Below are 16,237 nucleotides of genomic sequence, written 5' to 3' on the forward strand. Positions count from 1 at the left end.
CTTCATTTTACAATTCTGTTAAATGTACATGACTATCCGCCTTAGAGTGACGGTCTGGATCTTAATAAAACTTTTTCCATTTTTTGTTGTCATTAGCAGTGAAACACACTTTAGGAAAATCAGTGCCTTCACACTGTAAGTTATTTATTTTACCATTACTGTTCAAAACCAGAGTTAAGAACTTAAGGTATATGTGGGAGATACAGCAGATTGAGAAAAATGTGGAAACACCAAAAATCTAACACATTATCATGTCTAATATGGCACAGAAAAACCATTAGCATTAGCATTCCAGTCATCTCAGACTGGGTACATACAGTCCTGTACAGTTTTCAAGGGAATCTTATACCATTCTTCCTGTAAAATAATGACAAGTTCAGGTAACAATGTTGGAGGTGGATACTGATCATACATCTTTCTCTCCAAAGTCAACCACAAAGGCTAAATAATATTGAGATCTGGTTACTGTGATGGCCAAGGGAGATGTGACAATTCATCCTCATCCTCGAATGCACCAGTCCTGCATGAGGTGAGCTGTGTGAACAGGGAACCTGTTGTCCTGGAACACAGCATCACAATGGGGAAACGAATATTGTATGAAGGGATAGACATGATAGCCAAAATGGTCACATAATCCGTTTCAGTGGTGTGACCTTGCAAGAACACCCATGGGACCACGGAGTACCATGCTGTGGCTGCCCAAAGCATCACCAGACCCCTTGGGATGTAAACACAGCCAAACGTTGGAAATAGTCTGAAAGAAGATTGAACCAACAAAATGGCAGTCTTCATTCCCCACAGCCCAGGTTTTATGCCTTCAGCAATATGATTTTCTGTTACTGGCATTTGCATCACTGATGAGTGGTTCTGCCATTTCAGTTCATCCTGTAATTCCCAGCTTATGGAGCTTCCTTCATGTTTCTCATGGAGTTTCCATATTTTTGTGCAACCTCTATATATTTCTGCTATTAGTGAAGTGAGATATGTCAAGTTATGTGCTTCTCATGTATCAAGTGTTCCTCAGCTTATTAATAATTACAAATTCACACAGTAACATATTAATGCAAAGTAAAGTAACCTTTGCTCCTATTGTGAGAACGCCTGCGCTTAGTCTCTGTCATAACAACTGAGAACCAGTCAAGCAGTCTGTTTCCCATGGCCTGCAGAGCTGATGGTGGACATTCCTTGTTCCAGGATGAAGTGTGACTTGGAATCAGCATGGGTTTTGTGTCAAGGACTTCATTGTAGCCACGCTGGCGCTCCTTATCCTCGGAATATGGGGGATTTGTAGCAGTGTAGCTGTCCTGAAAATATACAAACATACTTTTAAGGTGTGTCAAATGAAACCACTCATAGGGACTCTCTAAGAATAATTTTTTATTGAAAAATTATCTGTATCACAAATTGAGTGTGCTATCTTACTCTTTACATTGCAATAGGAAAATCTGATCATTATGCCTCTTTTGCAGTTTAAAAGCAAAGCCAACAGATGTTGTATTAAATATATATAGATATATGTGTGTGTGTGTTATAATTATCACATAAAAAAACTAATTAACTTTTTGTTTGCTTGTCTGAAGGTTCACATCTGCAGTTGTGGTACAGCATTACAATTCTCACACTCACAGTACTGTAACATATCGCAATCCCAAGGGCTGGAGAAGTCTTAGATTGACCCTACATAGCAGTAACACACTGCTTTCAAAAACAAATTATTGCACAGTATTTCACTTTATCAGTCGGCTTTAACATCCTCTAGTGGCATGCTGCAGTACTGTTGCGCGGGATTTCATTGTCTGCTAGGACTGCAGATGTGTACTTGCAAATAAACAAAAAGACAATTAAGTAACTTTATTTTTTTTAGGTGATACTTGCATCCTTATGATGACCCTCATAATCTACAAAAAAAATTGTGCTTATAGAAATATTTCTTGCCAAGTGGCAAACTTTAACAATTCCATTTTGGTGGATAACAAAGTTTTAAGCACTTTGGATGTTAAGTCTTTAAAATATGCTGCTTCCCCAGTTATGGCTGACATAAATAATGCACGAATTCTAAAGAAAATTAATGCTTATCTTACTAACCACCACTGCTGCTTACTATTACTACAAGAGTGAATTTTTGCAGGGTTACACTGATGGCTACCCCAAAACAATTTCTCTACATATTGGAAGAAAAACAGGCTGTTCCCAATGAGCAGCGCTGCTTGTGCTCAATAAACAATGTCAGTTGTCTTTCTGCAGACAGTAATATTCAGTCGCTGACTAGAAAACCAAATAATTTCTAAGAGTGGCAATTAGCAAGATAAGTTCTAATTTGCTTTCAAATTCTTGCCTTATTTATGCCAGCAGCTTGGTAAAGACCTTTTAGTATTAAACTCCAAACCCCCACTCTGAATGCCAGATAAGGAGGCGAAGTCGACATGGATGCTATTATTGTGCACTGCAATTATGTACAACACATTTCACCTGCAAATAATCGTCGTTAATAGCTTGAAACACCATCAAGAGATTCATCCACTGCAAAGTGAGTGTATCAATTCCGAAATTACTGATGCGGCCCAAGAAGAGGTGCAAACCCATTTCATGTGAGCTTTGATCCACTACATAGGAACAATATAATTACTGCTTGAAATTCTTGTCCTTGACTAATGAAAGCATCTATGACTGTTGATCTGAGATCTGTCCACATTATTTAACATGTCATCTGTTTGCTACCTGGTCTTAAATCATATGTTTCTCACAGATATTAGTTTGTATTTTTCTGCCTATTTACTTTCACACTTAATTTCCTGAACTGGAAAGATATTGTTGTATTTGTGTCAGAGGAGGATCTTTGATATTCACGAGCAGTCTACAAACAACTAATATTCTGGTAACTGGTGACTTCTACAAATTTAGCACATATTACACCAATTTACTAACAAATAAGCAGAAATCTACAGGCTGCCTAAGAGTTTGGTAGATAATCTACCTGAATTCCAAGGTATTTCATGAGGTTTCATGTTATACTTTACCATATTTAAGAACAGTCCTCATGGTAAAGGACTACCAAATGCTTTTAAAAGCAAGAAGAGGAAGGGTCACACAAGTTAACAACAACACATTGTTACACTAACTGTAAATAGAACATAGATGTGTGGAGTCATGAGAAAGTAACTGAATTACATATCCTAACAGAAGAAATCAATAGGTAACTAACATTGGTACTCTTACAATTTTAGGTAACAAACTGACAACACAATTTCTGAAACACAAGCAAAACTTTTTCAGTTCTGGTCCAAGATATTTTGTACCTACACTATCAATGAATAGTTATGCACTGGTATTTTTTCATGAGTCTTCTGGGTAAGAATCAACTACTTATGTGACAATTGTTCATATTTACCTTATTATACTTTGTGTACTTTATGTACTTGTAGTGTTTATTCTCATATTTGAAGTCTTCTGGTGTGAATGTGTACTTGTCCTGTGGCAGCCGTTGCTGCTGCTGCTGTTGGACTTGCTTCTTTTCTTTCTCTGCTGTCATCTTGAACTTGTTCATCAAGTTGTTGAGGCGCTCAGTTTGCCGCTGCTTCTTACGGATGTGAATGTCACTTTCTGTAAAGTATTGTGACAGTATAAAAACTTTTTGCTTTGGTAGAAACAATGGACTTTCTACTCTTTGCCTTCTTTGCAAATACGCATATTCAAAGAATTCTTTTTACCTAAGAATTAAACTGATCTGCACTATTTTCTGTTACTTTTTCTCATGGTTAAATGAATGATTGGTGAATGATTTTTTTATTGGTCCCATTTGATTACATTATGTACAGAGTGTGTATTTGTAATATAGGACAGATCAACATTTTAAAAAATTTATTAGCTTCTGGGATATGGCCATACATCCATCTTAATACTGTAATGTCAATTGCTGTTGCGCAAATGTAAAGACAACACAACACCCGATCTCCCTGAGCAGAGAAAATCTCTAACCCAACTGGGAATCAAACCCAGGGCCCGTTGGTTAGCAATCTACTGTGCTGACTGCACAGCTACGGAGGCAGACAGGTCAGCTTAATCTAATATCTTAAAATATTTACACACATATTACCATATAAGACAATGCACTACAAGCTATTTACATACCATATATTACAATATTTTTCACTGATTACAGTACATACATATGACTAATAACAGCATTCCCCATTCTTTGAACATATATTCCTCTACACTAAAAAATTCTTTTCCCATTAAGTAATCTTTTAGAAGTTTCTGCAATGTCCTTTCACTCATACTGTTCAGTAGACTCTTAGGAAGATGTGTTACCAATTGTAGACCTGAGTGTCAAGGACTTTTTCCAGCAGTTCTCAGTCTGTGTGGTGTACTTCACAACTGGCCTTTATTTTTTTGTGTCACACGAATGAACATTTGCACTTTTCTAGTTACGTGTGGCTTTGATTAATATTATTGTTATATATATATACGGGGCTGGAAAAGTCAGTTTGTTTAGATTATGGAAGGTAGTAGCCCACTAGTCTGGGTTTTATTCACACGGCCCCTAATACCATTCTTGCAATACAAAAATTCTTCTTGTATTACTGCTGCTGAAGTTTACCCGAACAGTAATTCCCTACTCTAAGTATTGTTGAAATAGTGCATGGCACACTGTAAACAGCAATTTTTTGTCAGTCTAATGTGCAAGCTGTTTTTTGTACGCTGTCCCTATTGGAGCTTATAAACAACTTCAATTCCCAAAAATTTTATGGAGGTAGCTTCTTCCAATTTTGTTTTATCTATGAGATCTTTCTTTCCTGTGTTCATGAATAACAAGAACGTTATCCTTTTTTAGATTATTATTAAGACATTCTGTATGAGCCACTGTAGTGTGTTATTTATGAACAGAAATTCAGTTCTGTCCAGTGCTTCCAGACTTTCTTCTACCTTCAAACCTGATATGTAAATAATATAACATATCCTATTCATGGTACTTACATGAAGTCATAATTTTGATCAATACAATGTTCTTATGGCACTGATACTACAGTTATTAATAGAGAAGTTTGTAACATCTCTTAGCAAAAGACATATTATATGTGGTAAAAAAAGAAAAGGAGAAAAGAATAATTGAACTGGGTGATTGTAATTGCGTGGACAACGATTGTGTAATAAAGAGAAAGCATTATGTGTCATGTTTTGTTCTTGTATAGAATTATGTACTGATTTTTTTAAAGATAATATCTGTGTCGGCGAGTACTGAAACCGCCACAGACGATACTTGTTAAACATCAATGCGAGAATATGTGACTACTATAAATAGTAGGGACCAAACATTAACTTCTCTGTCGTCTTCTTGGAGTCACGTGAGTGGGAAGAGCCTGTGACGTTATATTGTACGCTTGCGTAGCATTCTTTTGTCAAGATTGAGAGAGGGACGCCATTAGACATTGATTTGGAAAGGTGTGTAATAACTTAATCTGTTAAATTTTTTGAATAGAGTTACTTAGTGAAAACTCGCATTATGATTTGTAATAAGCTTGTCTGGCATTTTATCCCATCCCTTTAAGACATTTTCAGTTATTTAAATATTATTCGTGGTGCAGAGCTGCGCTACGAACGAACGAGCCGCTGCCGCGGCGCATTGAAACTGCATTAAATGAAATCAATCATACCGCAAAGAAGCGGGCAGGTAATAGAGAACTAAAATTATTTCTTTCAGCTTTCGGAATTGCAGAGCAGAGCAGCAGATTTTATGGTGTGTTTTACAGGTTGACGCGGGCTGCTGATAATATATTATTAACAGCGCAAAAAGATAATTTACCTTCATAACATAAAAGAAATCTTGCTGTGCGTAGTTCTGGTCTGGCCAACCTTATAGTAAAAACATCTTTTTCTATGATAATAGTCTCATGTTCTCGTGTTAGTCGTGGTACTTATTGGTATTTTACTGTTAACAAAAATCCACTGCAAAATTTTGATGTTGAACAAACATTGCGTACTGTAACATCAGTGTTGATAACGAAATAATTTTCATTAACCTTTTCAATAACTGTAAAGTAAGGAAGATATGTTGAATTTTATGGCGAGTTACAGTAACGAAAAAATGTTCCTTTAATAGAAAGCCAGATCCAGAATAATAAGAACATAATATACAGGGTGATTCAAAAAGAATACCACAACTTTAAAAATGTGTATTTAATGAAAGAAACATAATATAACCTTCTGTTATACATCATTACAAAGAGTATTTAAAAAGGTTTTTTTTCACTCAAAAACAAGTTCAGAGATGTTCAATATGGCCCCCTCCAGACACTCGAGCAATATCAACCCGATACTCCAACTCGTTCCACACTCTCTGTAGCATATCAGGCGTAACAGTATGGGTAGCTGCTGTTATTTCTCGTTTCAAATCATCAATGGTGGCTGGGAGAGGTGGCCGAAACACCATATCCTTAACATACCCCCATAAGAAAAAATCGCAGGGGGTAAGATCAGGGCTTCTTGGAGGCCAGTGATGAAGTGCTCTGTCACGGGCTGCCTGGCGGCCGATCCATCGCCTCGGGTAGTTGACGTTCAGGTAGTTACGGACAGATAAGTGCCAATGTGGTGGCGCTCCATCCTACTGAAATATGAATTGTTGTGCTTCTTGTTCGAGCTGAGGGAACAGCCAATTCTCTAACATCTCCAGAGAGTGTGGAACGAGTTGGAGTATCGGGTTGATATTGCTCGAGTGTCTGGAGTGGGCCATATTGAACATCTCTGAACTTGTTTTGAGTGAAAAAAAACCTTTTTAAATACTCTTTGTAATGATGTATAACAGAAGGTTATATTATGTTTCTTTCATTAAATACACATTTTTAAAGTTGTGGTATTCTTTTTGAATCACCCTGTATTTTGTTTTGTTGAAAAAAATGGCTCTGAGCACTATGGGACTTAAATTCTGAGGTCATCAGTCCCCTAGAACTTAGAACTACTTAAACCTAACTAACCTAAAGACATCACACACATCCATGCCCGAGGCAGGATTCGAACCTGCGACCGTAGCGGTCGCGCGGTTCCAGACTGTAGCGCCTAGAACCGCTCGGCCACCCTGGCCGGCTGTTTTGTTGAAAATGAATGATCCAAAGAAAGTCACAGCACAGCATCACTAAAAGGTATTTCGGGGCTCTTTTCGTAGCAACATATTTTATCTCATATATTAGTTGTTACGCGAGTAATATTAAAACAAAGTAAATAGTAGAGCCGGCGAAAAGTTCTACAATATACTTAATAGCTCCTCTTCCATATCTTTGTGTTACACAACTGACTCAGCAATAGCAACAATGGGTTACTTGAACAATATATAATGAAAAGAACCTCCTCACATTGCCACATTTGTCGACTACTTATGGTGTGAAGATATATGGTGAAGGATATTGAAGCATTTTATCAATGAAATTGTCTGCATTATAATACAGATATAATGAGAGGACTGTTGTTGGTGCTTCTGAGTGAAAGTAAATGAATCCATGATCACAATTCACTGAAAACATTGCTTTGCTCTTAATTCCAATGTATGTTAGCATTTAATGATATCCTCTGAACCATTCACCTTTTTTATATGATTACCCGAAACAGACTTTTGCGTAGTTATTCCCTGTCACATTTTACAATTCTCTTGTCAGTCTTAGAAACAGAGCAGCTGGAGGAAACCTTAAGAAACAAAAGGCTGAGAAAACTGAGTTATTTATGTGATTTAATGTTTGGTATGAGTTAAAAGAAAGGTGGAAAACGAAGAGCTTCTGAGGTCAGAGGTTCAAGGATAGTGATTCTTGTGGGGGGGGGGGGGGGGGGAGAATAAAGGGTAGGAAGAGTGGAGATTATTAGAGATAAACAAAGCACTAAAGACTGGAAAGGATAGGGAAGGAAATTGGCCATTTCTCCACTCAAGGAACCATCCTGCTATTCGACAAACTGCCTGTTGGCTTCTGTGTCAGGTTCTTTGGTGATGTTCGTCTTATGATTTTCCAGACGTTTCACCAGCACGAATGGCTGGCATTGTCAAAGTTTTACCCTCCATTGCTGATGGTGAACTGTGACAGCTCCATCCACCACCAGCAATGGAGGGTAAAACTGTAACAGTGCCAGCCACTCCTGTTAGCGAATCACCAAGAAAATCGTCAGACGAATGCCAGTCAAAGAACCTGAGACAGAAGCCAACAGGCAGTTTGTCAACAAGTGGCCACAGAAGCCTTAACAATTTTGTATCCTGCCATTTACCATAATCTCTTCAGGAAAGCAATCTAGATGACCAGTTTGGTACTTCAGCTCCATCCATCAGAGGGAAAAAAACACACAAGATCTAGAGTTCTTACCAACCAGGTAGATTTAACTTAGCTGCTTATATTAAGCAGTAAGAACAAACATGATTTCACATAACTAGTGAACTGTAGGTGAAAATCAGTTCATCTTGTGTTGCAAGATCAGTTATCACCAGAGTAATTGCATTTACTGAAAATATTGTTTGACACCTTACCTTTGCACGGGCAGAACCCCTTGCAGCTGACCCTGATTGATGTGTGGTGGATGCAGTTATGATAATCCAAACGGCACAAGGAGCTGTAGGTGCGGTTGTCTGTGCCACACAGGAATGTCGGCTTCACAACAGGGCATGGGTTGCATCGCCTGTGGACAAATGGAATTGTGTCACAATTTCTTACAGTTTTATTTCAGTTCCTTTCAAACATTGCGTGCAGGACAGAATAATGAAATGCCACTTTAGTAAATGTGGCAGAATTGGTGGTGGTGGTGGTGGTGGTGGTGGTGGTAGTAGTAGTAGTTTTAACAGCAAGCACTTGATTACAAATATTACCGAAATGCAGTAAATGAATATATAACGACGAAAATAATCAATTATTGACAATATAATCTAAATGGATAGATTTTTTCAATCTATCACCAAGTGGCGGCAGGAGAACACACGCACACAAAAAGGTTTAATTTTTACAAACTTTTGAGCCTGTGGCTCCTTCTTCTGGCAGAAGAACTGAAGGGGAAGGATGTGGGGTGAAGGAAAAGCACTGGAAAGTGGTACAGTTCAGAGAAGTCACCCAAAGCCCTGGGCCAGAGGAGACATACCGGACGGGATGAGAAGGAAAGACTGATTCAGACCGAATTGTTGTGAATACAGTTTTGTTGTGTACTAAGTTGTCACGTAGTTTGTCATGTATTCACGTTCGCTGGACGGCGTGCAGCTACTTTTAGACACAGAAAAACACAACAAACATGACAATCTACGTAAAAGCCTTGTAAGCACCGAAACTGTATCCAAGCCACTACCGCAATATCTTGACCGCAATCCCAGTTGTATAACGGTGACATACGTAAGTTCACGTTTTCTTCTTTGTTTACTAACAGCCATACAGTAGTAGAAGACACGGCGCACGCCGAGAAAAACGAATCGCAGACAATATGCCGGAAACAGCGGCAACAATCGTAAAACCATGCTGTGACGTACAGTAAAAAAGGTATTATGAAATTATTCAGAAAGCAATATGTGGAACCAAACAGTGCACATTTAATAATGTTTTAGAGGTACGCTGTTTCTGCATGTTTTAGTAAAAAAAGAACCCACTGATGATGGCAATATTTGTCGCTGAAACTAGTTTGGGAATAAATAAATAACAACATGTGTTTTGAGTCAAGGCGGACACACAATAGCATATCGTCGTTTAGTTTCATTTCTCTAGCAAGTTCATCTTGGACAGTACTGAATGCCTTCAAAAAATCTAAGTTTATTCCTATTGAAGTGTTGTTTCTGACTAGTCCCATTACAATCTTTTCAATGAATTGCGTAATAGCTGATTCTGTACTCTTGCCTCTGCAAAAACCATGTGGATTTACAGTCGATCCTCGTTCACCAAGCATAATTCGTTCCGTAATCTTACTCGTTGTGCGGGACATTCATTAAGCGAAGCATTTATCCCATATAAATTATGTAAAATGCGTTGATACGTTTCACGCAGAAAAAGTACTAAAAGTTTTATCTTTTCATGCCATTTATTCAAATAAAATTATACCGACAGTTTTATGTACTTTATTATTCACTATACGTAACTAAAAATTTTACTATGAAGCTATCTATATTCATTTGTTTCTGCCGACGCTTCAGATTCAACACTTGGAGAAAATTCAACACAGCATTATCGTCAAATAAATTTGTAAAGCGCGTTGCTATTGCTTTACTGGGGTAATGATTTTCAATGTACGATGCAACCGATTCCCCTGCTTTCAGCATTTCTCTTATAGCGCCAAAAGATTGCTGCTTTGCTGTTAACACCTCCTCCTCCTCTGAAGAAGAACTCCCACAAGTTCCTGTTGTGAAACACACTGCAACTCCATCTCTTCGGTGGCCATTTCTTGGCTGTGATCATCCTCAAGCTCATCAATATCATTGTTACCCCTTTCTAGTTCCATGCTCTTGGTAAAATATGCAATCTCGTTGACTACTTTGAAGCATCTATCTCCTTAATCTTGTTCTTGTTCTTGAGGGTAGTGCAAACAGATGACGTAGAACGATTGTATGTGCGTTCGAGGTTTTCAACGACTTTACTTTCCATTCCAAGGTCATTTTCTTTCTCTTATGGTCGTCTTTGTGTGGCTGTATTTCGGGGACATTTCTACGAAGGTTATTAAAATCTGTACAAAAAAAAACAGCGTGTGAACACAAGTTTAGAAAAATATATGATCACAAGCTGCACTAAGATGGTAGGAGAAAAAGCCAGGCTGCATCACGTACTGAAGACATTGTTGATATGCGGAACGTTTCCCCCGCCGCGCGCAAACTGTTGGTGACGTCACATTAAACTGCCGTCACTCGTTATGCGAACTGCGCGTATGGGAGGTGCTCATTAAGCGAGGTTCCACTGCACAGACAAGAGACTGAACTTTTCAAGGTAATGAAGTTTCATGACTGTCTCCATTACTTATGAAAATACAGGTAAAAAAGCTACTAGTCTCTAATTTCCCACTTCATATATATTACCCTTTATGTATAGTGGTTTTATTTTTTATGGAAACGTTCCTTCTGATAATGATGTGTTCATCATATGTGAGAGTGGTTCTGATATGACAATAGCACATTTAATTAAGATTGAACCAGGTATCTCATTGATCCCTGAAGACATTTTATTCTTCATTGTTTTTATTCTTGTAAGAGTTTCCAATTTATTTGTGGGGCTTAGTAACATGGAATCAACACTTTGTTCTCTTGGAACTGAGGTTTTACTATGCCTAAAGCAATTTTTACTCAGTTTGACTGGAGTATTTGTGAAGTGGTCATTTATGTAACTTGTCAGACTTAGATTTCAGAGTAACATGCTGTGATGACTTTGGAATAGTGACATCTTGCTTTTAAACATTTTTGTTTCTTTCTTTTTTACTACATTCCATATTCGTTTTGATTTGTTTGTTCTCCCTATAACTGCTTTGTCACTGTGCATTTTGTTGGCTTTTTTATAATTTTCCTATAAATTTTCTTATATGTCTTAACGTGTTCTGTTAAGTGTAGCTCCTCATTGGCTTTTCTGAGTTAAGATGTTTTGTTATGTGAATAGGTACTCTGATAGCACTGGCTGTTGTTCCTTGGGATGATACTGATTCCCATCAATTTTTTGGAAGAACATCTCAAAATAGGGACATGAAAGTGCTACAAAATTGCATTGAATGATTCTTTGTTTTAAAAATACATTTTCCCAAGTTTCTGTTTGCTAACATTTGAATAAAAATACTCCTCTTTTCTTTGTAGAGGTCTCTCTTACATTCCTACTTATTTTTTACTGCCTTGGGTACAGAGGAGTTTATACTGTTACTACGGTGTTGTGTTCTGGTAGACCAAAGTTTACATTTAGAGCGTAAGTGGCAACATTTTCGACACTTGTGAAGATATTATCTAATAGGGAAGATGACAACTATGTCATTCTTGTGTGGTCTAAAAAGAGCAGTTTTGTATGAAAATTGCTTTGGATAGCCAAAAATGTGTATTTTGAGTTATCATTACGCCTGTAGCTGCGGAAAACCGAGAATACTGTTTTATGCTGTTCAACTGAGATGCTCTCCACAATGATCGGTTGAAACCAAGCACCAAGATGTCATATCAAAGTTAAATTTTATGCCAATCAATGATGCATGTTTTATAACACAGTCTGTAGAGCATTTTCGGAAAAAAGAAGAACTGCATATAGGAATGACAATCTGACGCACATTTCAAACCTCTCACTAACGTTCGTTCAAGTGATCACAACCCTAGGCTTGGGAACTTATGTGAAATTTATAGAGATGCATGTCATGTTCCATAATTTGTGAACATATGTATAAGGCAGAAGTTGTTGGCTATGCACTAATTGTCTGTCTAGAATTAACTCCTATAGTGAAAATCATGCCGATCAGCATATCACATCCAGATACAGCATGACACTGCACTCCCATTAGGCCCCACTCCATTTTAATGCAGCTTGTTGCACAGTAATTTAATTAATGCAGAAAATTATAAAAAATGTGCACTGTATTAAGGATTCTTTTGGTTAATTATCTGTGTCTAATTGTTTTAACAAACTAAACTGAGCTCAACTTTGCACAAGTTGACAATGCACGGAGAGGTAACATGGCCATAATTACAGTGTTTCTTTTTGGAAATGCAACGAAGGAAACGCTAATGGAGGCACTGCTTTCCATTATAGGTGTGTCACTGTTGGCGGTTTGATTTTGCAGCCTTGGAAGTTATAGAACATCAACTGATACTTTCGCTAAACTGTTTTGGGGTGGCGTAATGTATCTGTGAGGGCACACCTTGGTTACTGGAATAGGACCATCCACCAACCGAACTGCGGGAAGATACAACAGAGAAATAAACGGGAGGTATGGCAATGTGCTTGGACGAACTGAAAGATCTATTGATGTTTTGAAGCAAGAAGATGTGGAAATGGCGACTGATAATGTAGAGGAAGGGTTACGATAGGAGCAGATGGCATTGTTGCTGAGTTCAATAAGGAGGCCTGTATGATGTACATGCAGCATTCTTTTGAGCGGAATAGCTTCAGAGGAGCTGCATCTGAGTTTTTTGAGGTGAGAACAGTATTTATTAGTAATTTAAGCTGGTGTTTATTATTATTATTATTATTATTATCCGGTTTCACAATGCAGCATTTTACATTTTCCGGTACCCCAAGATTACACATCAAATCTGATTTTCATCCTGCATTGAGCTGGTGTTCTATGACGAGTTAAATTGCGAGGGAGAGCTGGGGAAATTTTACAGTTGAACTATACCTAAATATACTTTTATTTTTGATTGAACATAATTCCAGCTGATACCACTGAGAAGTATGAAATCTGTGAATACTATTTTATCAGACGGAAAAATTATAGTGGACTTAATTATTTCCATCTGTGGTGAAGCTCTAATAACGAATGGTCATTAAAACAGTTCAAATCACGGAGATTTGAAACAAATTACACTTCCTTTACTCATCACTACATATTCAGCAGTAAACACAGTAAATATTGTGGCAAAATATTTTTGTAAAACAACGAAAACGTAGGACGTTAAAACCAGTAAACGGTTGGTAGCACTAAAATAAAAGTGGCTCTGAGCACTATGGGACTCAACTGCAGAGGTCATTAGTCCCCTAGAACTTAGAACTAGTTAAACCTAACTAACCTAAGGACATCACAAACATCCATGCCCGAGGCAGGATTCGAACCTGCGACCGTAGCGGTCTTGCGGTTCCAGACTGCAGCGCCTTTAACCGCACGGCCACTTCGGCCGGCGGTAGCACTAAATGTACGAGATTATTAGCAGACATGCACCTACTGGAGGAATTGCGGGTTCTAGTTCTTATATTCTGCAATCTTAATGAGATCTACCTGGTGAAGGTAAGAAGTACATTTAAAGAAATATTTCCGGAATGAATACAGGGGATTTCCAGCGTGCTGAGCAGCTTAAAAACTGACAGACGTGCCGAGATATCAACAGTGAGGGAGTGTATAAACACTGCGTTTGTAATTTACTGCGGTCTTTCTGAAACGATTTTGCTCTAGAAACGAACAAAGGAGCTCATTTTCGCAGACGAGCTTTAATTACGTTATCGCATCTCTGGAGCGGTGGGACTGCAACCGCCTCCTCATCCACAGCCAGACCTCCGGGGATACTCTTTTGTTTCTTAAACAAGAGCGAGGCGACAGCAGAGAGGGAGTTTCGCAGTGCGTTATACAACTGTATTTGGGTTGTATACAACACCTGGCTCGCTTCGCTACTTGAGTGACAGAAGGCATGATGAATAGAACCAATTAACGACATTTGTTTCAGTGAGAGTTGACTGTTTTCAGAGGTTATTCATTAACTGTTGTACGAGTAAAAAACAATAAGCGGAGGAGGAGGAGAAAACATTAACTAAAAGGTGATAGTCGGCACGTTTAATTGCATCACGCGATGCGGAAGACAAAACCCGAATTTCGGAAACTTTATCGCTGTCCTGTTTGCGTGCAAGACCAGAACTGAATGTCCTTGTCCTTCGTTCATTGTGCTACTTCACGCCGAGCGTACCAGAAATTGGAGCTTTGTAAAGCACAGTAGTGTGTTAGTTCAAATGAGTGGATTTGGTGGAAGGCATACTTGCTTGTCTTTTTTTATGGTTATTATTTCCGCTTCTATGATGATGTTTCTTGTTTACGATGTATTCGGGGAGGGCATACCGCCTACCGGAAACATAAAGCGAAGCCAAGAATTCTGTTGATAAGTTTACGCTTTTGTCTTGGTTTATCAATGTTGAGTGGAATACTCTTTCAAATTCTGAAGGTGGCAGGGGTAAAATATAGGGAGCGAAAGGCTATTTAAAATTTGTACAGAAACCAGATGGCAGTTATAAGAGTCGAGGGACATGAAAGGGAAGCAGTGGTTAGGAAGGGAGTGAGACAGGGTTATAGCCTGTCCCCGATGTTATGCAATCTGTATATCGAGCAAGCAGTAAAGGAAACAAAATAAAAATTCGGAGTAGGAATTAAAATCCAAGGAGAAGAAATAAAAACTTTGAGGTTCGCCGATGACATTGTAATTCTGCCCGAGACAGCAAAGGACTTGGAAGAGCAGTTGAACGGAATGGACAGTGTCTTGAAAGGAGGATATAAGATGAACATCAACAAAAGCAAAACGAGGATAATGGAATGTAGTAGAAGTGAGTCGGGTGATGCTGAGGGAATTAGATTAGGAATGTAGACTGGCAATGGCAAGGAAAGCATTTCTGAAGAAAAGAACTTTGATAACATCGAGTATATATTTAAGTGTCAGGAAGTAGTGTAGCCATGTGCGCAAGTGAAACATGGGCGATAAATAGTTTACACACGAAGAGAATAGAAGCTTTCGAAATGTGGTGCTACAGAAGAATGCTGAAGATTAGATGGATACATCTTGTAACTAATGAGGAGGTACAGAACAGAATTGGGGAGAACAGGAATCTGTGGCACTACTTGACTAGAAGAAGGGATCGGTTGGTAGGACATGTTCTGCGGAATCAAGGGATCACCAATTTAGTATTGGAGGGCAGCGTGGAGGGTACAAATCGTAGAGGGAGACGAAGAGGTGAATCCACTAAGCAGATTCAGAAGGATGTAGGTTGCAGTAGGTACTGGGAGATGAAGAAGCTTGCACAGGACAGAGTAGCATGGAGAGCTGTATCAAACCAGTCTCAGGACTTAAGATCACAACAACAACAACATCATTGTATCAATAAATTTTTTTCCCTCAGGTATCATACTCTGTATTCGCTGAATTGTTCATAGGATTAATTAATTTTTGGTTGCTGGAATTATTCGCTCAAACAAAAATCCCTTGTTTACGTAGATTCTCTTTATAAACGGATATACGTTTTCGATGGGTTGATCCTCTGTCTCTATTACGAAGGAAAACTCATCGATTAAAACGGTTTTCCTGGTGTCCGGATCAGTGTCATATGTGCCACTTTCAAGCTGTATTCTAGAACATCCGGAAACGTTCGTTGACGTACGAAAACCTTATAGAACAGTATTGAATTTTTTTCCCTTGAAAAATTCGATCTATGTGAAAGGGACGTATGTCCTGGTGACAACCACCATGTGATAACGACTAAACCCTCGTAAATTGTAGCCTCTTTAATCTTAAACTAACAAATACAGCTTCAGTCATTGTTTCCATGCCTCTCTGTCCCCCGCTGCCCTCTGCCAGTCGCAGCCTGCGACTTTCTCG

The 16,237-nt window shown here is 38.5% G+C and overlaps 1 protein-coding gene across 1 annotated transcript in view; it reads right to left on the reverse strand.

Annotated features, from left to right (window-relative positions):
* The window catches only part of LOC126456106 (proteoglycan Cow), a 320,501-nt gene that overhangs the window by 3,774 nt on the left and 300,490 nt on the right, over positions 1 to 16,237 (reverse strand). The window contains exons 5-7 of the mRNA XM_050091862.1: positions 8,498 to 8,646; positions 3,389 to 3,600; positions 1,079 to 1,304 (exon numbers count right to left, since the gene is read on the reverse strand). Of these exons, the coding sequence (XP_049947819.1) occupies positions 1,079 to 1,304; positions 3,389 to 3,600; positions 8,498 to 8,646 (587 nt within the window). The remainder of the gene's footprint in view (positions 1 to 1,078; positions 1,305 to 3,388; positions 3,601 to 8,497; positions 8,647 to 16,237) is intronic.

This window comes from Schistocerca serialis, chromosome 1, assembly GCF_023864345.2.
Source record: "Schistocerca serialis cubense isolate TAMUIC-IGC-003099 chromosome 1, iqSchSeri2.2, whole genome shotgun sequence".
Taxonomy (NCBI): Eukaryota; Metazoa; Arthropoda; class Insecta; order Orthoptera; family Acrididae; genus Schistocerca; species Schistocerca serialis.